General features: G+C 38.2%; 1 protein-coding gene across 11 annotated transcripts in view; it reads right to left on the bottom strand.

Moving 5' to 3' along the window:
• Window positions 1–27,520, bottom strand: part of arid1b (AT-rich interaction domain 1B) — a 219,233-nt gene that overhangs the window by 148,418 nt on the left and 43,295 nt on the right. For 10 of the 11 annotated variants that reach the window (XM_004914631.4, XM_031902970.1, XM_004914629.4 and 7 more), the window contains exon 3: window positions 12,202–12,348. The exons of the other annotated variant lie outside the window; for it this stretch is intronic. In XM_004914631.4, the coding sequence (XP_004914688.1) occupies window positions 12,202–12,348 (147 nt within the window). The remainder of the gene's footprint in view (window positions 1–12,201; window positions 12,349–27,520) is intronic. 11 annotated transcript variants of the gene reach the window in all.

Below are 27,520 nucleotides of genomic sequence, written 5' to 3'. Positions count from 1 at the left end.
GGGCCAATTTGCACCTGAACTGTAACCAATAGCAACCAATCAGTGATTAGCTTTTTTGCGGCAGATGCAGGTAGAACAATGAAAACAAACATCTTGTTGCTTGAGTTACTGCCTAGATGGAAATTTGCCCAGTGTTGACCCACAATTTGTTTTTCATAATAAGCTTTCTTATTCCTTTTGTAGCTATTCTGCCTACGTTTGTATAAAAACAGTAACATGCTTATACACCCAAAGCTAAGCACACACCCATATAAATAAACCCTGTATTTCTGCAGAGAAGCAATGCATATAACTTTGTTCCAAGTGCTCCAAATAAATATGCTATTTCACATGTCTATACTGGCAAAAGAAGCAGTATAACTGGTCTTAGTCACTCACTTTCCAATGACAGCCCATAGAATTGTAGAAGTCACAGAATAATGAAAAGCAGAGAAGCCAAACAGAAGACAAAAAATAGCTGCATTATAGCAGCATGCACACTAGTATGTCAGCCTGACTTGTAAATTCATCAACTCAGGCACGTGCTGAGCACTTAGACTGGCTCTTAATAGTACCTAAAAATCAGCTTCACAGAGAAATAGTTCTTTGGCTGATGGGGTCAGTGACCTCCAATTGAAAGCTGGTAACAGTCAGAGGAAGGCGGCAAATAATTAAAAAACAATAAACAAATAAAAAATGAAGATCAGTCAAACTGGCTATTCTACTGGCTAAAAATAATATAAATGTAAACTATCCCTTTTTCCCCAGCCAATATGGATGCACTGAATATTAGGATTTGGTATAATACTTATTTCAAAATAACCGATTAAGATTTTATTCTTTTTATGACACTGGCCTTTATGCTAGCTTTGAGCTACTCCATACCATTCTTCTTTGTTAAAAATTGTCCCTTGTGCTGCCCTTGCTGGTTGATTACTGACCCCTGCAGCCCAAACTGGTTGGACAGCTGCTTACTTGTCTAAACTTTTCATAGTTCTTGTAACCATTCTAACTTTTTTACTAAAACATCCATTGATTACCCAATTCTAAATTTATATTGCCATGTTTAAAGATTTGTAAAGCTACAATTATAAAAATTCCTTGTTTGAAACATGTCAAATAGAAAGAATCGAAGACAGATTCTCATTTCACTAAGATGTGACGTTTTGAGGTAAAGCTGTTTCACTTATAAGACCAAAAGGAAATTGGGTGTGTTTCATACATTTGCCCATCACATCCATGCCACTCAAAGTTTGTGCCCTGTTAAAAAGCCTATTTTGTATGAAAATGTTTTAGCAAACCATACATTATTTCAAATTGTCATCTCAGAATTGGATTAAAACACAGATGATATGACTTGCATTCTGTTAAGTTAGTGGCACTAAGAGCTCCAAAGAGTAGATTTTTTTAATGGGTGACCAGAGGCTAAGAAAACGGTGTGCATTTAGAAGGAATGTTTTTTTTTTTGTTGTTTTTTTTTTTTTTAAATAATACTTGCGAAAAAATAGCCTAAAGCATTTCTAACGAGTAAAAGGAAAAGAAAGGCAATTGGAAAATAGCACTGGAAGCTTACTTAAATGTAGAATGAAGCTGTCAGTAAATTCTGAAATAGTTATAATTCATAAATGCATTTGAGGTTTGAAACATTGCCAGTGAACGAACAAGGCCAATAAAAGAGTTTAAAACTCTGAGGGTCTAATTTAAAGATGATAGTTCAATTGCAGTGCTAGTTGGCAAGGTAATTTCACCAAATCAAATACTATGGGGCAAATAAACACTCTACCCATGAGGTTGGAACAAACAAACAAAACAAGAGCAAATGTGAAAAGTAAAGAAAAAGCAAGGTGATGTGGGGAAAAAAGCACAGAAAATAATATATACAGCAGCAGAACAATAGTAAAGTGATGCTGCATGTTTCATGCTCCCCTGGTCCAGAGAGGCTTATGCCAGATTCTTTGATCTCATCTCTCTTCAGGACTGTACTGACTACTTCCTTTGACACAAAGGTCTTCCATACTGGAAAATATTGAGGAATATTAAAGCCAGTCAAACTTCAGTTCTTGAATTATATAGTTACAACTATTTTACCTAAGTTGACACCAAATTCAGATAAATCATACAGTATATCATAAATAGGTATGCAGGAAACCAAGTTTGTAGTTCCTCTTATTCTGTGGACAGATGATTATGAAAAAATATTCCTAGTGAAAGTAGGAATTTAAAGTCTCTAAAATCACACATCTCAGATGGGATTTCTGCAATACTATGATGACAAAATCAATTCTCAAAATTTTACCAGTATGGTAGATAAAACACGTTTTTAGATACAATAAGATAAGACGAAAGTGTGTAAAACCTACCAGATGTAAGGTTGAATGACTGAAGATTAAACATCTTATGCATTAGCCCACAAATAGTCTATGGTAGTGTTGAAGAAATGACACACAAAAATGCTTGTAGCCAGCTACTCGTCATGGCTACAAAATAATAATTGTCTCTGTCTTAGCAGAGACAATTCTAAGTACTGTATATGGCAGGGTATTTTCTAGTGTTTTGTACCCACAACAAGTAGCTGGCTACAAGTACAGATTTGAAGATAATATATCTGCACAAAAGAATTTCCTATTAAGCTCCATCTGCTGTCAAGGCTTTAACATTCTACTCCATCTTCCATCTATTCCATCTATAGCAGAACATTAACAAGGTCTTGGAGTAGAATTATTACCTTCTCTTGCCTTCTTACATATGTTGTACTGGTGCACTTCTAATTGCTGCAAACAATGGAGAAGCACTTACAGTAAATTAATACTGTGATGCGCCACTAAAGTGAGAAAAGTGTAATTACAGCACTGAGGTTTCAGGCTGGATTAGATGTATACAATATTAAAGTTCTATCTCGGCTCAACAGCTCTCTGAGTGTTAGTTTCCCTAGCTATCTATGCACTTCTATGTACTTAGAAAGAGCTATTGAGACAAAACCCTGGAATTAGCATTCTAGAAATGAAAACATCTCAGAAACTACTTTGAGAGATACAGACATGTATGAAAACCCATAGGAACATATCAGTATTACTGCAGAGTTGAGGTACCTTCTTTCGGACTGTTACAAATTACTCACAGCCCATGTTAACATTAAGTTTCTATACATGGAAAAGTAGCCACAAGAAATACAAAAAAAAACATTTACTATTTAGTCAAAGCGCTCTCACAACATCTAAAGCAATCACTAAATGCACCAACTACATATAAACTCATATTAAGCTCCTATACAGATGGCATCTGATGCCACAATAGTTTACCAAAATCAAAGCCAATTACACAGCAAACTGCTGGCATGGATGTAGCTCCCTACTTCACATTTAGTGGCATTGCCCAACTGTATCACTTCTATGGCAATAAGCCTTTCAAATGACCTCACAGCTACTACAAGACTTCCACAAGTTCCCCGGAAATAGCCCTTTTACAAGTTTACCCAATCAAATACTCTAAAACTGCCGGAAAATTACAATTTCACATATTCAATGCAGCCACCACATTGACAAGTACTACAGAAGCTCCACTCAGTCCAAATGGTTTAAAGACACAATTCTTTAGCATTCGGTAAGCACTTAGTAGGCACCTTCTTGGATTTTCCTGATTATCAAGTAGGCCCAATGTGACATCAAGGTACTGAATGTGCATGGATTTAACAGGGCAGCCATCCTGAGTGACTGTGGACAGGAAAGGGTGAGAAATTAAATCCCATGGATTTACGCAGAAGTTAGATCACATGGATTTCCAGATAATGTTGAAGGAATAAGGTTAGAGAGACCCTCAGAGTGTATGTCTATCCTTGGTACAGGTATAGGACCCGTTATCCAGAATGCTCGGGACCAAGGGTATTCCGGATAAGGGGTCTTTCCGTAATTTGGATCTCCATACCTTAAGTCTATAAAAAAATCAATAATACATTAATTAAATTCAATAAGATTATTTTGCATCCAGTAAGGATTAATTATATCTAAGTTTGGATCAAATACAAGCACTGTTTTATTTTTACAGAGAAAAAGGAGATCAATTTTAAAAATCTGAATTATTTGATTAAAATGGAGTCTATGGGAGACAGGCTTTCCATAATTTGGAGCTTTCTGGATATCGGGTTTTCAGATAAGGGATCCCAAACCTACTGATACTAACATACTAACTGATTTTAGTAACTGTATTGTGCTGCACCTAAATGTTGTTTCTGACTGAGAACTGCTAGAATTTTATATTGGCTTAGGGTTCAACTTCATACTTACATTAGTTAGCCATATTGCCAAATGTAATCAGGCCATCTACTTCTCATACTTCTCTACTTCTCATACCTCTTTTACTAGCAATGTCGATATCTTAAAATACAAAAACGTTCAGTTCCTTATCTTTCATTATGTGTTAAGCCTTGGAAAGAAAGGACACCTGATTCATGCATCACGCAAAAAAATAACACATTCTGTGAGCATGTCACATGGGTCCAATACAATCTCCAGCATCAGGTCTCATTAAAAGAAAAATGTGTTCTGGGAGTTTACGATCAAGAGTGAAAAGGGGAATCTATTTCTCTCTCGCTGGCAAGCTCCATGGGTCCACTAAAACCAAATCATTTCATCGGCCTACATTCCAATAGTTTTATTATCAAGTTAATTAATAGACTCCTGTGCTAATATCTAAATGCTAAGCAATTAATGCCACTGAACTATAAATGGCCTTGTCTTTGCTCTCACAGCAAATTCTTATCAAGCAAATGCAATTCTATCACTTCAGTGATTTAACACAAACTTTGCAAGGTTAATATTCCCCGGGAAATGCAGAGAGTGGCGCTGTTTTAATTAACCTTCTGTGATTTAAACAGTGAGAAACAGTTTAAAAAATGTGTAAAAAAAAATAACAATAAAAGATAGGAAAAGACAGTGGTCCACATACAAAAATCCTTTTACTTTCATCAAACATATCTGACCTCTTAATTAGACCTGAATTTTACCCTAATTACCTAGAAAATGAGTAGAAAGTTTTGCACAAATTAATATGCAGACCGCTTTCAACTATTCTGTAATTTATAAAAGTACAAATAGAAAATGAGTAGTCTTTAAAACACGCAGTTTTGACATTGTATTTTAAAAGCCCATATTATACAGTGAATATTGTACCCCTACTGAAAAATTTAAGGATATTATAAATCACGAGTCCAAGTGCTTTTATACAGGTCCTGAAACTTTGTGGTGACTTCTAATATCCATACATTATTTATTATAATACACAAGTTACAAGTTTCAGTGAGTCATGTGACAGGAATAACACCACTGTCACTGACATCACTAAACACAGATTATAAGGATATCATTTTCAAGCTTTTTTGTGTTATAATATACAGGTATGGGATCGGTTACCCGGAAACCCGTTATCCAGAAAGCTCTGAATAACGGAAAGCCTGTCTCCCATAGAATCCATTTTAATTAAATAATTCAGAATTTTAAAATTGATTTCCTTTTTCTCTGTAGTAATAAAACACTACCTTGTACTTGATCCCAACTAAGATATAATTAATCCTTATTCGATGCAAAACAAACTTTAACTACTGGTGAAATCAGTGTTCTGCAAAAGGGCCTATCTTTTGTACCTGTGGATCGTTTTAGGTGATTCCAATGGGAGTTCTTTAAAGGAGAAGGAAAGGTAAAAACTAAGGAAGCTTTATCAGAAAGGTCTATGTAAATACAGCCATAAGCACTCAGAGAAACGCTGCACTGAGTTCTCTGTGAAAAGATTTCTTGTGTCTGTAATTCATGTGCCAGAGACACGCAGCTCTCTGCTCTTACCTGCAGGAAGCTAACTCATAGGAGCTAACTCATAGGGGCTGATTTACCAAAGCACAAATTCGAATCCCGAATGACTTTATCATATTGAACAATCGTAAACGGCGGAAGAACCTTTCCGACTTTGCATGATTTTGGAAGCCTCACAGAGGAATAAATGGCACTCTGCAGCTCCAACCTGGCCCAAGGAAAGTCACGATACTGAAGCTTGAATGAATCCGAAACTTTCGTACTCGGCGCAACAATACGATTTTTTCGCGACGGCGACGAAAAAGGCAACATCGACTAAAAAGTTGTGGAAAATATGAAAAAGTTGCAACGGCGACGTAAAAGTCGGAAAAATACCGATCATTACGGAAAAAACACATTCGGACCGTTCGTGGATTAGTAAATGTGCCCTATAGTCTTACAAACTGAGCATGTACACTTGGTCTCGGTTTCGGTGCAGGAGTGAGGCATTATGGGAACTTTCTTTACACAGCTCAGCGCTTTCTCTTCCTGTTTGGCTTCAGATCTTCTGAACGGGAGAAATATGGGGAGACTTGAGACAACTGAAGGTATGCCTGCAGCTTGAGATTAACTCTTATTAGCCTTTCCTTCTCCTTTAAAATGTGTGCCGCAATATAAATCTCAAACATCATTTTATGAATTCTGATAACAACAACCTGTCTCGATTGTGCCTAAGTTGAAGAGCTTGTATACACCTCCGGTTACTAATCCGGCTATCAAATTATTCAAATCGACTGTTGAGAGGAATGTTATGATCCATCCTAAGCCCGTTAAAGGTGGTGACATTCTGTCATCCAATGAACGGTTGGCATTGAAATCTTTGATGGATGATAAAGGTATTGTTATTTGCCCTGCTGATAAAGGGGGCAGTATCTTTATACTGGACTAGAGTGACTATCTAAGTGAGATTTTGGCCCATTTGGCCATTTGGTACAGTATACAGACTAGGTGACCCTATAATTTCTTTCAAGGCCAAAGTGTTTAATGTTTTGACGCAGCTGAGTGTCTAAATATTATGAGTAAATAACTTGGTGAGGTTTTGAAACAGGAGCACCCGGTGTGCCCAGTACTTTATACTCTGCCCAAGATACACAAAAGCCTTATACAGCCTCCTGGGCGACCAATTGTATCTGGCCACAATTCTCTTCTACATTCTGTTTGTATATTCATTACAACTGGCGGTACAGACAATTCCTACTTATTTAAAAGGACACTCCTCATTTATCGGAATGTTTGAACCAGTTCACTATCTCTGATGGTGAATGTCTCTTCCTAGCTAGCATGGACGTTACTAGCTTGTATACATGTATCCCTCATGGAGCTGGGCTGGAAGCGGTACGTCATACCCTTGAGACAATGGATTGTTATCAGGGGCCTCAGATACCTTTTGTTTTGGAACTTCTTGATTTGGCATTAACTATGAATTATTTTCTCTTTGATCATGATTTTTTCTTGCAGGTATTGGGCAACGCGATAGGGGCGGCCATGGCACCATCGTATGCAAATTTATATATGCATTGTTTTGAACAACGGCACATTACACCTAAATATGGAACAAAACTTACGTTTTTCCGTTGCTACACAGACGATATGCTTTTGCTATGGTGTGGCATGGAAAAAGAGTTCCTTGAGATGGTGAAGGACCTTAATGTTACAGCGGAAATTAATATTGAGCGCCTACATTTTCTTGACATTGATCTTTGGATTAAGGAGAACCAATTGTGCTATACGTGGTTCTGGAAGCCTACTGATACAAATGTGCTGTTGCACTTTAAAAGCAGTCATCCCTCTTCCTTAAAAAAGTCACTACCCATCTCCCATTTTTGTAGAGTTTTGATAAATAATTCATAACAGTTTTGCAAGCTTTAATTACAGCTCGCAAGCGTTGTCAAGTTGGCGCAAAGTGCCCTAAGAGCCATCCCGGGCATGGTTTTCAGTACTATAGATCCGACTGTATTAGAAAAGACATTGGTAACAATTGGAATATTCTTCAAGCTAATCAGGAACTGAAGCAAGTTTTACCAAAATCTCCCCTAGTAAGTTATAGGAGGGGTAGGAATTTATGTGATCCTTTAGTACAAAGTTATCCAGTTGGTTGCTATCAGAGGAAGTATGGATCGTGATTATCTAATGTTAGGATGTTTCAAATGCCCCAATGGCACTTCGTGCAGATACATGACACCTGGTGAGTCTTTTCTACACCCTCAGACAGGTAAACCTCTATTAATCAGGCATCACATTACCTGCACTACTTCATTTGTTATTTTCCTGATTACGTGTCCGTGTGGTATCTCCTATATAGGTAAGACTGATCAGTCCTTGAGGCTGCGAATGGACTGCCACCGCTCAACGATTTGTACAGCGTTTAGGGATGGTGTGACTAATAAACCGGTAAACAAGCATTTTCTGGAGTATGGACACAAGTTACCTACCTTTCGCTATATAGCGATTGACCATATTACCCCGATTAGAAGGGGTGGTGACAGATCTAAGCTTTTAGATTTGGATTTTTAGATTTTGGATTAAGACCCTAAACACATTATCTCTGTTTGGGTTAAATGAATATTGTTCATTCCTATGCTTCCTTAACCAACGTTAAATGCTTATTGACGTATCAGTTCGCTACTATTATTGATCTTTTATATTTGCTATATGCTTTGGTTTTACTTTTATATTCAATTTTGTATCTAAACACATTGTATATTTCACTATTACTGGTTTTGTCTCGATTGTAAATATGTTTATGCTATGCTCTAGGTGCTAGTCAATCATAGGGTTATTATTTCTCCTCGATGCAGGGTTACAACCGTTCACATGGTTTGACATGTGATTGGGAGGATATATTTCATTGGGTCTGAACTTGGTCTTTGATCTGTTTATAGATGTGTTGATATCACTTTTGATATGGTCTTGAGAAAGGTCCGAAACACTGACCTAATCTGCAATGTTTCATGGATGAATAAAGATATTTTTTAAAGGATCCCGGTGTGCACCTCTCTGTTTTGGAATGTGTATGCTAATGCCTTTTTGGTAGCAACCGGGTCAGGTGTTCATGCTTTTGGGAGTGCTGAACTCTTATATATATATATATGACACAATAAATTTTCTTTATTTTTACTAAGACCTGTGAGTGCGGCATCCATTCTTCCTTTTTGCTATATATATATATATATATACATACATACATACATACATACAGCAGGGAAAATAAATATTGAACATGTCAATGGTTTCTCAGTAAATATATTTCTAATATTTCTAATGGGGTTATTGAAATGAAATTTACACCAGAAGTCGGTAACAATCCAAGTAATCCACACATACAAAGAAATCAAAACAAAGTCCATAAATTAAGTTTATTATATTGTCAACGTTTTGGTCCAGCTAAGAGGACCTTTCTCAAGATGAGAAACACATTCTGGGCGTTTCTTCATCATTTTCAATGTTATAACCTAAATGTATAGCCAAAATAGCAAAATATATTGGTTTATGAAGAATATAATGTTAGGTGTCATACCTGCATGCAGTTCTAGTTGATGGAAAGTGATGATGATTAAACAACTTTTCATTAATTTTTGTTTACTGTATTACAGTTTGCATGAATTTGCAAAACTGAACAGACAGAAAGGGAGAAATCCCTTAGTATATTATTACTGGGTATTACAAGACTTACGACTTACGATTACAGTTTCTGAGAAACCAATGTACTCAGTAGCTCATACACAAGCAAACAATGCAATAGGAAAGTTTATGCTGCCCAACAACTTCACATCTATGACAAAATATGAGCTACGTGATTATGATATGATTGTTGTATTAATGTCTTCCACAAGCTTACATCTGCTTTGCCCACTCACTTGATACCTTTTTTCATGAGCAAATATGTATTTTATTACAACTGTTCCTTGAGTTTCCAGGAAAGAACTTTTTATGCCTGACTGAAAAAGCACTTGTGACCTGAAACATGTGAGCTAATCACACAGTATAATAACTTAATAGGGCTTGAGCAAAATACCAGAAGATTTTATGCAGGAACTCACAGTGATAGGTAAGTTTTCAGAGTTGCTGAAATTAAAACTCTAGCTGAAGAGCCTGAGTTTAAGGGCTCCCAGTCCATTACCCTAATTACAAGGCCACACTGCACACAATGCATCCGTTTCTTGTAATGCCAAATGAGAAAGAAAAACTGTGCGTAACTGGCAGGATTTTCCACGTACAGCAGACGAGAACTGAAATGAACAAGAGTTGACAGATGCTACCTCATGTTGTCACTGAGCGTCAAGCAACCTGACATTGCATATTAACGTGCCCAAAAAGGAGATCGATTTGCTTTTCAAAAGCCACCACTTTTTCATGCACCAATGCATTCATTGCTTAAATTTGACTTGAAAGCATTTTAGAGGGACTTTTTTGTGAGATGCCATTTTTTAAATAATATTTTTAGATTTTCTAATTTTATAGCACCCGGAACTTAGATTCCCCTAAAGACCTACACACTGCAACTATAACCCTCTAAAAACACAAACGCCTCACATGCTTCTTTGGGGGATCTGTTGTGTTTCAAACATCAGAACAACAGTAGTAGTACATTTGTAAATAACTTTAAAACCATAGCAAATTTTAGTGAATGATTGGAAAGTTGCTTAATAATGATTTTAATTAGGCAAAATTACTGTATATTATAGTGTATACAACCCTTTAAATAAAGATTTTTTCTTTATTCAGTAAAAACACTAGCATAGGTTATTCTGCTAGTTAAATGCTTATTTGTAATAGTAGCCTTACTGTAGAGCATCTACAGTGAAGGTTATTTGTTTCTGTGAATCATTCACATTTTGAAAGATATATATCAACTCCTTCAGTTTATCTAAGAATTTTGGGAGGTATAAATATAATTGAAAAAATATGACTGCCATACCGGTAAGGGGAGGTAATTCCAGAGAATGGGCGTACGCAACCAACATCTGGCCTAAAATTGGCCAGTTCTCAATTATCAGGTTTGATTCTCCATCGGATCAAGGACCACATTGGCTCATTGATGCGGTCCTCGGTTCGACAGTGCTTTTGCCTAACCGCTCGCCAAATCAGTAGATTGCAACGTGTATGGCCTTCTTAAAGGAGAAGGAAAGGTAAAAACTAAGTAATCTTTATCAGAAAGGTATATGTAAATACAGCCATAAGCACTTACAGTAATGCTGCACTGAGTCCAGAAACAGGATTTCTTGTATCTTTTTTTTGTAAACATGATGTTCCAGTGTCTTCCTTCCTCTCTTAGAAACAGCCTTAATTCCCGGGGCCAGGGTCTGCACAGTTCTCTCCTCTCTCCTGCTCCCCCTCCCACCAAAACGCTTAGAACTTCCTCCTCCTCCCTTAGGAATGTGTGATATCAGCTATAACAGCTAGACTGCAGGCAGGAAGCTACCTAAAATAGTAATCTTAAGCAAAAGGAGAAAGCTTCTAAAGCTGTTTATGGTTTCTGCAGAATAAATATATTGTTCTAGGTGGCACTAATGTGGCAAATCTATTGGCAGTAAAATGCCAAAATGACTTTCCTTCTCCTTTAAGGTAACTTGGTATCTCATACCATTTCTAGTGTTTTGCCTTTTTCTACAGAAGTATTAGAAGGATGATTAAGAAACTGTTAAAACTGATGGATTTCTTTTATTTAGCCTGACACCTCAGTAAACACTAATAGCATGTTGTCAGTATTTACTAACTAATAAAATTTCTCTCTCACTACAATTTTGCTTGTGCTGCATCTGTGTGCCTTCTGCTATGCTGCAGGGTTAGGTCTCTGAGGGGTTTGTGTAATACAAGTTGGATTGTTTCCATTGGGTCTACTAATGCAGAGCAACCAACCAGCAGGTAGCTGGTCTCCTGTCAGAATGCAAACATCTCCTGGTGGCTATAGGTAACTAGAACGGGAGCAAACTTTGTAAACTTTATTTCACTATTCTTTATATTACAACATAATGAGCAAGTTCCACTTTATGCAAGCATATTTAAGAATAAATTAATCTTTGCAAAAGATTTTACTCATATTAAATCATAAGTAAAACTAAAAAAGAAAAAATCATCAATCTATCAACTCCCAAGTTTTCAGCAGCTTCAATGATGTACATGTGACATCCCTTCATTAAAAGATGTAATTGGATATTTCAGCTTCATGAACCAATTTTCAATTAACCTCAAATGCAAAGTGGCATCAAATCTAAATCTGTAATTTAATGATTCATAATTCTCCATAAAAAAACTTTGAGTTGGCAGGAAAATATGTCCAGGTACTGGCCTTTAACCCCATAAGGCACCAAGCTGCTTTTGATACTTAAAACCACTTGCAGGTTTTTAGTATTGCCCCTTTTTTCATAAGCATGTCATTGCTTACCTGTTGGGGTGGATACCGTTGTTGAGCTTGTGACAGGTACTGAGCCTGGGGCTGCGGATACTGAGGCTGCGACTGCTGGTTGTAATATGGCTGTTGGCCTTGTTGGCAGTAGCCACTTACACCTTGCTGACCGTACTGAGGCGGCATCTGTTAGAAGAGCCAAGCAAAGTACAAATGTCAGGAGGGCTTATGGAAACCTTTGGCCATTAAGTTTTGTAGATGAAAATGCTCCATATGCATTTAAGTACGGTCACTTGTTCTGAACATTAAAAACTACTGCACCATTTCTAAATAGCACCTTGACTTCTGTGTTCTAGAGATATCTCATTAAATATTATAAAGAAAAGTTCTATTAAACACAACAGACATCTTCAGATTCAAAGAAAATGTTACATGTATACAACTTGACTTTTCTTACTTTTCCTAACATTATTAATAATATTGAAAAATTATTATTAAACCAAAAAATAAATTATCAGTAAGATCAGAGAAGAGAATTTGAAGATTATTTTATAATTTCACCACGCTTTCAGATTTCCCTTCCCCTTGTCTTAAGGTGGCAATACACCCATATTATCGTATGAAACGAGGTTTGATAATTTGTGCATGTATGGTGGGTTGACGAGGCGACCACTATCGGCAAAAGCCTTGGATAACGGTCATCTCGACGATCGATCAGGGTGGACAATTTTGATGGCGCCCAACCATCGGTAGTAGGTTAATGCTGAATGACTATCTTTCCTGCGACTATTGCCTGTAAGAACGATCGCTCATCCACTCCACATAAGGAAATAATTCTAATTAAAAAAAGATTTCCTTGTTCTCTGTAATAGTAAAACAGTACTTTGTACTTGATTCCAACATATGGGTAAATGTGATAAAAGTTGTAAACGGGAAAAAAAATGTGCACAAATTCCTTTACACACCTAGTTTGCACGTGTGGATTTTTTCCGGTCAATAACATACATGCGGAATATTTCAATTGTATTTCCATTGATGACGTCTTTTATACATTCCATGATTCTCTTTGAGCAGGGTTGGGATCTATTATCCAAAAAAACATTTTCCATAGACAAATGCAAATATGCCTCTTTACAAATTAGAAACTGTGATCTTTTACATGGATGGTCAGTTTGCATACACAGTTGCCACCTGTCCGATATTTTACCAGCCTGGTGGTAAATACTGAATGATGCGTGATGACCAAGCAGGGGAATTAACATATGCCCAATACTAGGGGCTGTGTCTGTAATGCTGTGTCTCTAAGCTTAAAGGCAACAAAACAAGGGGCGTTTTGGTCCTCAAATGAATTGTGCTCCCTGTGACCCAGAAAATGCCCAAATATGCCATTTCATTCTGCAGCAAGATGCCTTGTGTCACTGCCCTAAAGCTGCAATTTCCATGTACAAACTAAAGACAAGGTGATAACAAATTGGCTATCCTTGCATGTATTTTATTGCTCTTAAAATTAAGTTATACCTTTGCCTTTAATGCTGCTATATACACAAGCATACTTTATAATATGAAATGAGAACTGGATTCATACTGGACAAAGGACAATGGGAAACAGATGAACTGTTAAATTGTGATTGTGTAGAAATACTGGGTGAATTTTTGAGGCCAATTAATTTATAAGTAGGCTTGCCATCCATTATTGTTAGATTGTATATTAATTGGTGCTTAGGAAGTTCTCCTTCTCCCATAAAGTAGAAATATATTATTGCTCCCTGTCCCTGGGAATATCAAGTGATACCTGTAAGCTTCTTTGGGTTATATATTTTAAAAATGTGTTCTTATAGTACTTAGAAATACTTTATTGATCATAAAGTTTGCACAAGCCAAACCTACCTAAAATGTATTTGCATAGGAAATGCATCAATGTTGTGAGCTCAAATTATATTATCTGCCCGCTGGTTTTAATTTTTTTAGGTTCAGTGTACTGGAAACAAGTTCATGGTCACAACATTAAGACATTTCTGAAATGCTAATAGGTTTCATATTTATGTAGCAATTTGTGTGTGTTTTTCTCATAGTTATTGGTTTTTAATGAATGTCTGTTGCTATTAATGCCACAGACGCTTTTTATATGCAAGAACACCCATATGTTCTAGAAACACACATCATTCACTGCCTCTTGCCCATATGTTTAGTTTTGATATATCATATTTCAGTAGCAACGCTGCGGTATTATTTTAGGCAGTTAGGATAACACTTAAACCAGTGTTAAATAGACTGTAATACTTTGACAGAACATTAAACATATTTTCATTAATGCCTGAATATGTTGTTTTTGTGTTCATTTTGTTAGTTTTACTTGAGTGACAAATGATGTTATGCAGGGAGAAAAATCATCAGCAAAGTTTAATTTAGGCAAAGTTTTAGGGTTAAAGGGGCATTGCTGAAAAATATTTTTTTTTTTTGCCTTTTGGTTCACTTCCTCTTACTCTGATTTACTGTAAGTTAAAAAAAAATACAGCCATCTATTTCTACCCTTTTATCACAGGCTTCCCAACAGGATTTATGGTGCCCTTAAAGGGTCCTTCCCAGGTTGCATGAGTGGTCCTTGGAGTTGATTCACATTAAATCATATTTTTATTAGGATCTGACCAATAGCTGAGCTTTGCCCGTTATGAACGAGTGGCTAATTCGTTTGATTTAAATTTTATACTGAGGATTAAAAGCTGCCTTAGCCACCAAACATTTTGTGAAATCTACAGGTCAGCTACATACTGTGCCAAAATAAGTATATGTACAGTTTGGCATAGTAACACTATATGAGAATATAATAAAGATTACAATGTTGTAGATTAATTAAAAGGATCCTACAAATTCAAGACACAAGGCAAAGCGGGAAGAACAAATTAGTAAGGAATACAGTGGAACCTCAATTTTACATCCCCTGATTTTACACCATTGTTTTGTTTTTTGGGGGAAGCTGATCACCACTGGGTGGACTTTTGGACAGACATAACCAATAGACTGACCAACTACCATATTATGCCACACACTGGATATTTCTAGCAAGTTTTATAATTGCTCTGATAACCTGACCAGTAAATCCTTCTCATCCAAATTTTCATAATCTAAACTATAAAGGGTATTCGGTTTCAGCTGTTTCAAAATGTTAATTTTTCAATGAAAAAATATATTATTTCAACCAATGTAATCCATGTATTATAGGTTATAATTTTTATATACACTGGAGAATGTAATAAGCAATTCCTAATGCAGAGATGCATTACTTACAAGACAGATGCATCTGTCTTGTATTTATCCCATACAGTTGCTTTACTGCCTGACTCCTCACCCACCTTCACTCACAAACAGCTAAACAGCTCAGCTTATTGTCTTTTCTGTAAAGAAGTGATTTCTTAGGTACCTTTTCATTTTCCTAGTAACCCCCAGTTCAGATAAAATGTTCCTCCTCAAACTTATAAAGGACGCCTATAATGAAAACATTGTTTCTCCCATCAGAGGGCCAGACTAATAGAGCCTGCTCTCCAGTTGTGAGACAAAAATATTGCCTTCTTAGAAATGCTAATCCATCTGCACCAGAGGAGGAGTTGCCAGTGCAGGTGCATGGGCATGGGCATAACGAGCAAGTGCCCTAGCTTGCTTAAAGGATAACTAAACCTTAAGTAAAGATGTAGGCTAGAAATGTTGCAAATTATGTTTTGTGCTTGTGTACCAGCCCAAGCCATACACAGCCCAAGATCTGTGCCCCCAAAGATGACCCAGTAGCTCCCCATCTTCTTTTTTGCTGATTCACTGCACATGTTCAGTGCTGCTGTCAGTTTCTGAGTTTAGGGAGCGACTCACAATATACTGTATATATAGGATATAAATGTCACAATATAAGGCTGATTAGTAATTAACACAGATGATCACTGCATGGCAACTCTGAAACCAGTGCTATTAGCATCAGACTTTAATCAGACAACTATTATTTTCTTTGCTTGATAAATTCCATTGACCCCTAAGCTCAGCTTCTCAATAGCTGCTCAGAGCGCACTGAGCATTTAAGTGTTGCAGACACTTTTAACAGAAGTGACCAGTATGGTCACCCCCTTTGTGACAACTTTAAAGGACTGGATTATTACTACTATAGAGAAGTTAAACCTTTAGGCTGGTTCAATAAGTGTGTTATGTAAAATATGGCATTACTAGCCAAATTCAATTTCAGGATTTAGTTCTACTTTAAAGGATAACTAAAGGATAACTAAAAAAAAGTAGGACAAAAATATTGTACATTATGTTATGGGGGTCTGTACCAGCCCAAGGCAACCACAGCCCTTTAGCAGGGAAGATCTGTGACTCTAAAGATGCCCCAGTAGCTCCCCATTTTCTTTTCTGTTGATTCACTGCACATGTTCTGTGCTGCTGTCACTTACCTGAGCCTAGGGACCTATGCACAATATATTGTATGTATAGAATATGAATGTCACAATATAAGGCTGACTAGCAATTAATACAGATAATTACTACATGGCAGCTCAGAAACCAGTGCAATTAGCATCAGAATTGATTAATCAGCCGCTTATATGACAGGCCAATCTAATTTTCTGCTTGATAATTTGTGACAACCCCTAAACTTATCTTCTCAACAACTGCCCAGAGCTCACTGGGCATGTGAGTGTCACAGACACTCACACTTGTAGGGTGGGGGTGGAGCATTGTTTTTTTTTAAAAAATTTTTTAACAACAAAGAATTTTTTTTTTTGACGATATGTATTTTTTAGCATAAATATGTTTTATATGTCACCTACACACTACATAGCAAAATTATGTATATTAGAGAGAATTCTGCATAAACCAACAGAGCACCTAAAAGGATTTCAGCCAATAAAGGAGACACTCTTTAAAGTAAACAAGTAGCTTAATACTTTTGTAGCAATTGGCACTAATGTGCAGTGCAAACATAATATCTTAATATTGCTATATCACTCCCAGTAAAAATAGTTCACTATGAAAAGAAATACACATCCACATAGCCACTTACATCCTATGTATAAGATTGTAATAAAACCACTTTCCTAATAATGTCATGTCATTTTTTACAGTGTTTTCAGTTCCTAAAAACCTTGTCAGAATTATTACTATTACATCAGGAATACATAGCACTTCCCTATGGAAAAGGTAAATTATCTATTAAAAAAAAAAAAAAGTGCCATGTTTTCTCTAATCAACAAAGTGATAAATGGAATAGTTTTGACCTGATGTAAAAGAGGGCTTAAGCAATGAACAGGCTAGAAATTAATAGTGTGCTGCGCTCATTTCTTTTTTAATTCTTGCTTTGAAATGCATTTACCTTTCTACTTCAGGTCATTCCATCACAACTAATTTTCCTTATGTTATAATTCCAAAATGGAGCTGTTAGAGATGCACTAAAAATATATTCTTGACTGTTATAAGGACCTAACATAAGTGTATAATTATAGTGTTACGGTTTAGGTCTTCTACTGCACTTTTTTTCTTCACTTAAAACATTTCCAGAGATCAGGGAATGTCTTACATCAAAGTCATAAAAACATATCTTTCTAGAACAGTGATGCCAAACAGACAGCCCCTCTATGGCCAGCTGCAGCTCCAGCTAGAGCCACCAGAATGCCTCTGACAGCTTGCTGCACAGGTTTTATGGACAGCTCAGAGCTGTTGGTAAGCATAACAGTAATACATTAAAGGAGAAGGAAAGGCTAGTAAAGAGTTAATCTCAAGCTGCAGGCATACCTTCAGTTGTCTCAATAGTGCCCTTAAGTCTCCCCATATTTCACCTGTTCAGAAGATCTGAAGCCAATCGAGAAGAAAAAACGCTGAGCTGGGTAAAGAGAATTCCCATAATGCCTCGCTCCTTCATTGACTTTATGACCGGGACACTGTAGACGGCGCATGCGCCCTGCTCATTTTCAGTGTGCCATGCAGGCGCGCTCCCCCCTCCCCTGTGACATTGTGACATGCAGTCAGCCGAAGCACAGGCAAGCAAGCAACAGGGAGCGAGCGGGGGGTTGTTGCAATCGGGGTGCTGTTTGCCATGGGGAGGGGGGGGGGTTGGTTGCGAACAATCAAGTACAAGATACTGGTTTTATTATAATAAATATTTTTTTAAATAAAAAAAAACTAGGATTATTTGCTTAAATGGGAGATGGCCTTTCCATATTTAAGAACTTTCAGGATAACAGGTTTCCAGATAAGGGAACACATACCAGTACAATTGTTATCTGTTATTAATATCACACCAACACCTTTATGCAGAACTTTACAGAGAATACACATTGTGGAGCTTACAATCTAAGTTTCCTATCTCTCTCTCACACACACACACACACAGTAAAGTCAAGTTCATCAGATGCCAATTAACCTTCCTGTATGTATTTGGAGCGTGGGAGGAAACCAGAGAACATGGAGGAAATCCATGCAGACACAAAGACAATATACAAACTCCTTGCAGATACTGCCCAAGCTGGAATGGAGCTCAGGACACCTACACTGCAAGGAAGACATGTATAAAAAGCAATTTACACTGCCAGGTTCAATTAAAAATCAATACAGTGACACTTTATTCAATAATTGCTCTGACAAGCAACCCTGAGCACGCATTTCATACTGTGTCAGAAATTTGCAATAATAAAAAGGTATTTTATTCAACAACATGGAATATAATGTGGACTATTCTGAGAATTCTAGGGCTACATATAAGGCCCCTTAAACTTGCATGTTCTCCTTCACTGATTTGGCAGAGAAAGAATAAATTGCACAAGAATAAATCACAGATTATATACTAAGTGAATGGGAAAAAGAATAAGTACCAGATACAGTGCTTTGACAGTTTCTCACATTTTTCTAAACAACAAACCCTACAATGAAATGTTGTTTTCTTGACACAACAAACAGAAATATATGAATACATAAATACTTATGCAAACTACATATCTGTATATACATACACATATAGACTATGAACATTATGCGATGAAAGCCATGGCAGAACTCTACTCCCTGGCTTTAGGGAAAATTCAATGCTCTTTAAAGTTTGGTAGATAGGAGGGGCGGTTTAGCCCTTTCCTGCAGAGAGCCAGATGCCAAACTGAAAATGCCAAAGGGAAATTTTCAAGAAATCTAAAGAGATAACCTCTACTGAGACAGCAATGTCAGCTTTGTAACCTCATGACTGAACATGAGTGGTGAGCGTCGGATTAAAAGAAAAGTGCTTTGGGAGTAAGAAGAAAGAATGGTGAAGACGAGCAGAAAAAGGAGCACTGATTACCATGTGATTAGCAGGCAGCAGAAATTCACGGAGGGCAAATTTATAGGAATTCTTTGAAAAGCAGCTAACAAGTGACATGAAGGAGAATTATGAGAAAAAGACCTGGAAAACGTTTCTGTACATATACACAAAAGACACAAAAAAGTAATGTAATCTACATTTACAGATGACCTTGGATAGAAGGTTTAAATGGAACATCACAATCAGACACACATCATAAAATGGGTAAAAAAATAAAAATAGAGTGTTGAGCAAAGTAAACTATGCATAGGACTGGTGTATTTAACAAAATTAACAGCAACATTTAGCAAATAGCATATTTTTACTGCTATAGAAGTCTTTTAAAGGGTAACTATACCCTCAGTTTTACCACTAATGCATCATTAAATGTTGTTTGAAGCATAGGGAGTTATACCTGCTATGAAAATGGCATACAGTGCTTCTTAGGTTGGTCACAAATCCAATTAAATCATTTCACATGTCCTGGACTGATAGGACAGGATACTTTCTTGTAATAAAATTATAAACACAACAGGAGCCCAGTTGGGGGTGAAAAGGAGCTTGTGACCCGATGGCTAGAGACACAGTGGCCACTAAGATAAGCATTGAACTGCAAGCTGGGCCAGTAATATTTTTGAAGAAAATAAATTCACATTCAGCTTTTACTATTAGGCAAATCTATCTGAAAGATAAAAATATTTCAATTATTGTCACCCCAAGAGAGTGTGTATACCAATGGTCAGAACAACTATGTTTTTCATTTGTTAATATTTCATTTGAAAGAAAATAATTCAACTAAAGTAAAATTACTTGCAGATGGATGCATGCTCCTAAGGTACTACATGAACATTCAGGGACACTAAAAAATCCAGCTAGAAGTGCTGCAGTGTTTGCAATTTAATTTAATGCATTTATTAGAAGTGATCTGATAACCCACCCTATGGCCAATGCCACTAGGACAATCTGACATGCAGCATAAAAAAGTTGCAGTCAAAAAGCTCTTGTCCACCTGTCACTACAGCTTATGTTATGTAATGGTGAGTGCCCTGACTGAAACATATGGAGTGATGACAGGCATACCACCAATGCAAAAGCAACCAGCATTAGTTGTGATGAGGTCTGTTTGTCAGGGCATTCACCATTACATAAAACAAAAATCTTTTTTTTATTTGGTTTCATTTCATATATCAAAAATAACAGGTAACAAAAAAAAAATATTATATATATAGCCATGACAGTTCTTGCAAGGCTGGAATATTAAAGGACAAGGAAAGGTTAATATAAATTAAAAGTAAGTCTAAAGGCATTCTTTTTAAGTACTTACTGCATATCTAAATTCCCAGATCCCTGCTTGCTTCTCTGAGATATGGTGCTGGCAGCCTACAGCAGTGACATCACTGAAATCTCTCTTCCCTTCCTGTAGGCCAGCGGCAGCCTTCCTATTCTCTGAGCATGTGTGTAACTTGATCCTGTCTCCTGTTCTGAGCTACACATGTCCACCAGCCAATCAGAAGCGGATCTGGCAGAGGGGAGGGGGGGAGGGAATGAAACACATGTGTAGTATGAAGCAAGGAGGGAAAGGAAGGGAGAATACCTTTTTAGAGATGGCTGCCTGTTCTAGAAAATGTGAAGTAAATATTTGATTAGGTGAGCCAAAAGTGTGGTGTTTTTACTAAACAATAGGAGGACTATTGGGCAGTATGCTTTTAAATTTTGATTTGCATTCTCCTTTAAATGCACCTGTATCACTGTGTTTAGTTTCTGGAGTGGGTAGTCTTAACACTTTTCTGTGCAGAAAGACTTCCTAAAGCTAATGACGCATGCAGCCCACGGCAGATCTTTGAAGGGGTGCCATGCTTTGGAGATGGGGGAAGAAAAATCATGCTAAAAACATCTACAGGCTACCCATGATGAGAAACAGATCACAGATTGCATCCCCTCAAGTAAAGTTTTGACACCTGATTTATAATATTCATAGGGCGTTGAGTGCCTTACAATTACCTTGTACAGCAGAATAATTTGACTGCAGTTAAATTCAAATATATTTTTAACTTATCTTTTGAATAACACTATTTGTTGCTTATTTTCAAGTTAGTATATCCTGAAAGAGAACAGATCTACAAGGAGGAGGAAAATTGTAATCGCTTACCTTTTACCCAGAGCCAGTGCTCCTGTAGAAAACCACACCAGCTCCGGAGTAGCTGCAAGCCAGTGATCCTTTACCTTCTACGTGCGTGCCCATTAGAGTGACAAGCCGGCTTTTTCACTCTGCTGCACATGTGCCGGCCCCAGGATCCCAAAAGATAGAAGATAGGAGGAAGAGGATCGCTGGCTCGCAGCTACCCGGGCTGGTGCAGTTTTCTCTTAACAGGAGCCCCAGCCCAAGGTATCGGGTAAGCTGGGTGAAGCCCAATATATGGCACCCCCAGTGATTTTTATCTTTCCTTCTCCTTTAAAGGTCTGAGTATGTGACCAAAACATTGATTTTCCACACATAAAAGGATTTTTTGTTTGTTTTCTAATAAGTTCTGTGAGTGCTGAGTGCATGCTGTCCTATATATATATATACATATATGTTTTGTTAAAGAAAAAGAAACATTTGTTTCGATATTTAAGGTATACGTGTATAATGCCTACACACTCCAGGATATATAGTGATATTAAATAGAGATCCCTGTTAATTATATATAGATGGTATGGGATCTGTTAGCTTCAAATTATGGAAAGACCATCTCCCATATAGACTCTATTATAAGCAAATAATTCAATTTTTTAAAAATGTATTTCCTTTTTCTTTGTAATAATAAAACAGTACCTTGTACTTGATCCCAACTAAGCTAATCATTATAGGAGGCTGAACAACCCTATTTTCTCTATTTAATGTTTAAATTACGGAAAGATCCCTTATCTGGAAAACCCCAGGTCCTGAGCATTATGTATAATAGATCCTATATATATATATATATATATTATATATATATATATATATATATATACATACATATATATATACATACATACATACATATAAATACATACACCTATAAACAGGACCAGCACATGGAACACGCGGTGAATGAATACAAAGAAGAATTGCTGTGAAATGGTGTGCTGGTCCTGTTTATAGGTATTTACATATTTTGACTTCAGCACCCATCTGTTAAACTGGTTTAGAGTGCAGACTAACAGCTTGACTTATAATATTATTATATAAAATATATAAATATATATAAATATATATATATATATATATATATATATATATATAGAGAGAGAGGCAGGTGTCGGCACTCGCAGGATTCTCACGATAAAAACTCATGGGCAACAAAGCAAAGTAGGATGCAATAGGTGAGGTTTATTGGTCCAACGTTTCGGTTCCTTACTGGAACCTTCGTCAGGGAAACATGAGTGTGCACAAGACAGAGTTTAAAAACAGTATTTGGCGCCAAGCAGCGCGTTGCTAGGCAACCCTACAGTAAACCCAAAGACCCTGAAAGAAAGAAAAATAGAACAAAAGAGGTTTTATGTACAAACCTGTGCGTGGTGTCATTATTGTGCCAGGATCCCACATGGACAAATTGACAATCGCTGCAGGCAGTGTGCCCCGTGTGCAAGTATCTGTTAGGAGCCGTCTGTCATTCACATAAGGCGCCGCCCACGTAACCCATACGTAGCGCTCCATAGCAACGGCGCAGAAGCCCCTGTGCTTGAAGTCCCAGTGCAGGGAATCATTCGCAGCACTTCATGCCGATATACAGTAAGCCCCTCTAGGTGCTAGCGCAGCATTGAGCGATCGGTGTTGGCCACGGTTAGACATCGCTGGTTGTGTCCAGGGATGTCAGCCGGCCAGAAAGCCACCTTAGGGGAGTGTATAGTTTGCACATTTGAGGGCATGCTAATGGAGTAGAGTCGCCAAGGGTACGCTTGGGCCCCCCGCGGGGCTTTCACGTGACAGGTAGCGCTCATTGATAAGTGAACTGTCAGCACGGTGAGACGGTTCTCCTTGATACGGGCAAATAACCGGGGTAAACAGGCTGCCATTACATTACTGGTAGGGTACGCCTGCTACCCACATTACTGTCGCATAACGGGTGTATAGGCACAGTGGTATTCCAGGCAAATGAACACCCAGGGCAGGGAGGTTTAGGAAAGGGGATAGAAAGGGAAAGATAATATACAGGTATGTAGATATACATAGTAACGGGTTTCTAGCAGGAAGATATACACAGATCGCTACTTTTAGTGAACACCCAGCACATCAAGGGGATACATCTTATCAACTATGTATCAAAAGGAAAAGAACAGGTTATAGAACATGCAGGGGCAGAGGCTACAGTGAAACCAAATTTGAGCTTAAATGAAGCAGCCAAGCGGCAGAGTCTCATTAAGGCCCCTGGGGGCCACACAGTCAAGTTTATGAATCCATCTGGATTCCCTCTGTAGAAGAGCTTGGTCTCTGTTCCCCCCACGTGCAAGGGGGGGTTGAAAGTCAATTGCCATACATCTGAATGTAGGGAGCGAGTGCTTCATTTGGAGAAAGTGTCTAGCCACAGGTTGATCAGCCTTTCCTTCCTTAAGGGCTCTGCTAACTGCAGAACGATGGTTACCAATGCGTTCGCGCAATGTGGTGATGGTTTTGCCCACATAATAGAGGCCGCAGGGACAGGAGATGATGTAGATCACATAAACAGAGGTGCATGTCAGTCTGTGGTTGATCTTAAATCGTTTGCCCGTATGAGGGTGAGGGAAGTTGGGTCCCGTCAACAGGCATCTACAAGTGACACAGTCGGGACACTTATAGCACCCCAATTTTCTTTGTCATGGGTAGTGCGCTTGCACCTTCCTACGCCAACCTATACATGCAGGACTTTGAACCCAAATACATCTTTCCCCTACTCGGTAAACAGATTCTAGCGTACTTTCGTTACATTGACGATTTGTTCTTAATATGGCTGGATGGGGAGGAGAATATGCTTAGGTTCCACCGGGAGCTTAACGACCTTGACAACCCAATCAAACTGACCTTGAACTACCACTACGATAATGTGGATTTCTTAGATTTAAACATTTTCAGAACTGACTCTGGCCTGGGCACGAGACTCTTTAGAAAATCTACAGACCGGAATTCTATCTTACATGCCTCGAGTCATCACCCTCCTGCCACGATCAGGGGTATCCCCTTTTCCCAGTTCCTACGGGTTATCAGAAACAACAGTTCACCTGATACCGCAAGGATTCAACTAAAAGAGATGTATAAGAGATTCCTAGAAAGAGGATATACAGAAAAACAACTGGACCCTCAACTCCAGAGAGCTCTTCTCCATACACAAGAAGGGCTACTACAAAAGACCAATAGGAACAAGGCTCACGAGGCCCCACTGATTTTTACTACTACATATAACCACACATCGCCACAACTATCTAAAAGTATCCAGAACAACTGGCCTATGATTGGCCAAGATGAGACTCTCTCCCTATACCAAACTAAGAGACCGATGATGGGCTACAAAAGAAGTAGTAGTCTACGCAATCTTCTGGTCAAAACTGACTTCAAGGGTCACAGTGTTCCCTCTTCTAATTGGCTTTCATCACAAAGAAAATTGGGGTGCTATAAGTGTCCCGACTGTGTCACTTGTAGATGCCTGTTGACGGGACCCAACTTCCCTCACCCTCATACGGGCAAACGATTTAAGATCAACCACAGACTGACATGCACCTCTGTTTATGTGATCTACATCATCTCCTGTCCCTGCGGCCTCTATTATGTGGGCAAAACCATCACCACATTGCGCGAACGCATTGGTAACCATCGTTCTGCAGTTAGCAGAGCCCTTAAGGAAGGAAAGGCTGATCAACCTGTGGCTAGACACTTTCTCCAAATGAAGCACTCGCTCCCTACATTCAGATGTATGGCAATTGACTTTCAACCCCCCCTTGCACGTGGGGGGAACAGAGACCAAGCTCTTCTACAGAGGGAATCCAGATGGATTCATAAACTTGACTGTGTGGCCCCCAGGGGCCTTAATGAGACTCTGCCGCTTGGCTGCTTCATTTAAGCTCAAATTTGGTTTCACTGTAGCCTCTGCCCCTGCATGTTCTATAACCTGTTCTTTTCCTTTTGATACATAGTTGATAAGATGTATCCCCTTGATGTGCTGGGTGTTCACTAAAAGTAGCGATCTGTGTATATCTTCCTGCTAGAAACCCGTTACTATGTATATCTACATACCTGTATATTATCTTTCCCTTTCTATCCCCTTTCCTAAACCTCCCTGCCCTGGGTGTTCATTTGCCTGGAATACCACTGTGCCTATACACCCGTTATGCGACAGTAATGTGGGTAGCAGGCGTATCCTACCAGTAATGTAATGGCAGCCTGTTTACCCCGGTTATTTGCCCGTATCAAGGAGAACCGTCTCACCGTGCTGACAGTTCACTTATCAATGAGCGCTACCTGTCACGTGAAAGCCCCGCGGGGGGCCCAAGCGTACCCTTGGCGACTCTACTCCATTAGCATGCCCTCAAATGTGCAAACTATACACTCCCCTAAGGTGGCTTTCTGGCCGGCTGACATCCCTGGACACAACCAGCGATGTCTAACCGTGGCCAACACCGATCGCTCAATGCTGCGCTAGCACCTAGAGGGGCTTACTGTATATCGGCATGAAGTGCTGCGAATGATTCCCTGCACTGGGACTTCAAGCACAGGGGCTTCTGCGCCGTTGCTATGGAGCGCTACGTATGGGTTACGTGGGCGGCGCCTTATGTGAATGACAGACGGCTCCTAACAGATACTTGCACACGGGGCACACTGCCTGCAGCGATTGTCAATTTGTCCATGTGGGATCCTGGCACAATAATGACACCACGCACAGGTTTGTACATAAAACCTCTTTTGTTCTATTTTTCTTTCTTTCAGGGTCTTTGGGTTTACTGTAGGGTTGCCTAGCAACGCGCTGCTTGGCGCCAAATACTGTTTTTAAACTCTGTCTTGTGCACACTCATGTTTCCCTGACGAAGGTTCCAGTAAGGAACCGAAACGTTGGACCAATAAACCTCACCTATTGCATCCTACTTTGCTTTGTTGCCCATGAGTTTTTATCGTGAGAATCCTGCGAGTGCCGACACCTGCCTCTCTATTCTGTTTTTTCTGCTCTGGCACCCAGGTATCGCTCCTGAACGGTGGTGTGCTCTCCATTCTAGAAATGTATATATATATATATATATATATATATATAAAATGCTGATGCACACCAAGAAAATGTCATTTAGACTTTATTTTTTTATTATATATATATATATTTTTTTTTTTTTTTTTTTAATTAAGTCAGTATAAAAAAATTTGCACAGAGATTTGAAATATAGAACTAAGGAATAACAAAATGCTTTATAAGAAAAAAAAAACATTAATGAATGGTAAATGCTAAAATCAATGACATTTTATTGTATAATTGTTTTGGAAATTTGGGGGGGGGTTGTTGTTTTTTTTATTTAAGACACCTTAATCAATATCACCCATGAATTTTTGGGATCTTCTTTAAAAAGAAATATAAGACAACAACAGAATACAGCCCACTGTACAAATATTGAGGGCAGGTTGTGCTCTTCAAGGCACCAGGCAAGCAAATTTATTGGTGAACTTCAGAAAGGACAAAGGGAGAGCAGCTGGCTCTTTAATATGCAATCTAATAAAATGGAAACCGTTACAACATTTTTATTCAGATCCTATTATCTAGCAACAAAGCTCAAATGAAGGGGGAAAAGAATTAGAAAGGAGGTTCTGAGCAAAATTAATTTTGATAGCTGAAGAGCTATATCGCTTTTCTAAATTCTTTACAACAAAAAGGAAATCTCGCGACTAGCTGAATGGGAGAAAAATATAAAATGCATCTCACAATGGGCTTTCTTAACTGCATGTGAAGGGTATCACAACTGATAATATTTCCCCACAGCCTGCTATAAACTAATTTCCCACTGATCACAATGCAACTGCAAAAAAAAAAATTCTATCAGCCCTAGAGGCTTGAAACTGTGGGAGAAATATGTAAAATGTAGACA

Source organism: Xenopus tropicalis, chromosome 5, assembly GCF_000004195.4.
Source record: "Xenopus tropicalis strain Nigerian chromosome 5, UCB_Xtro_10.0, whole genome shotgun sequence".
Lineage (NCBI taxonomy): Eukaryota > Metazoa > Chordata > Amphibia > Anura > Pipidae > Xenopus > Xenopus tropicalis.
The sequence above is the reverse complement of the archived record's forward strand: the minus strand, read 5'-3'. Positions and strand labels throughout refer to the sequence as shown.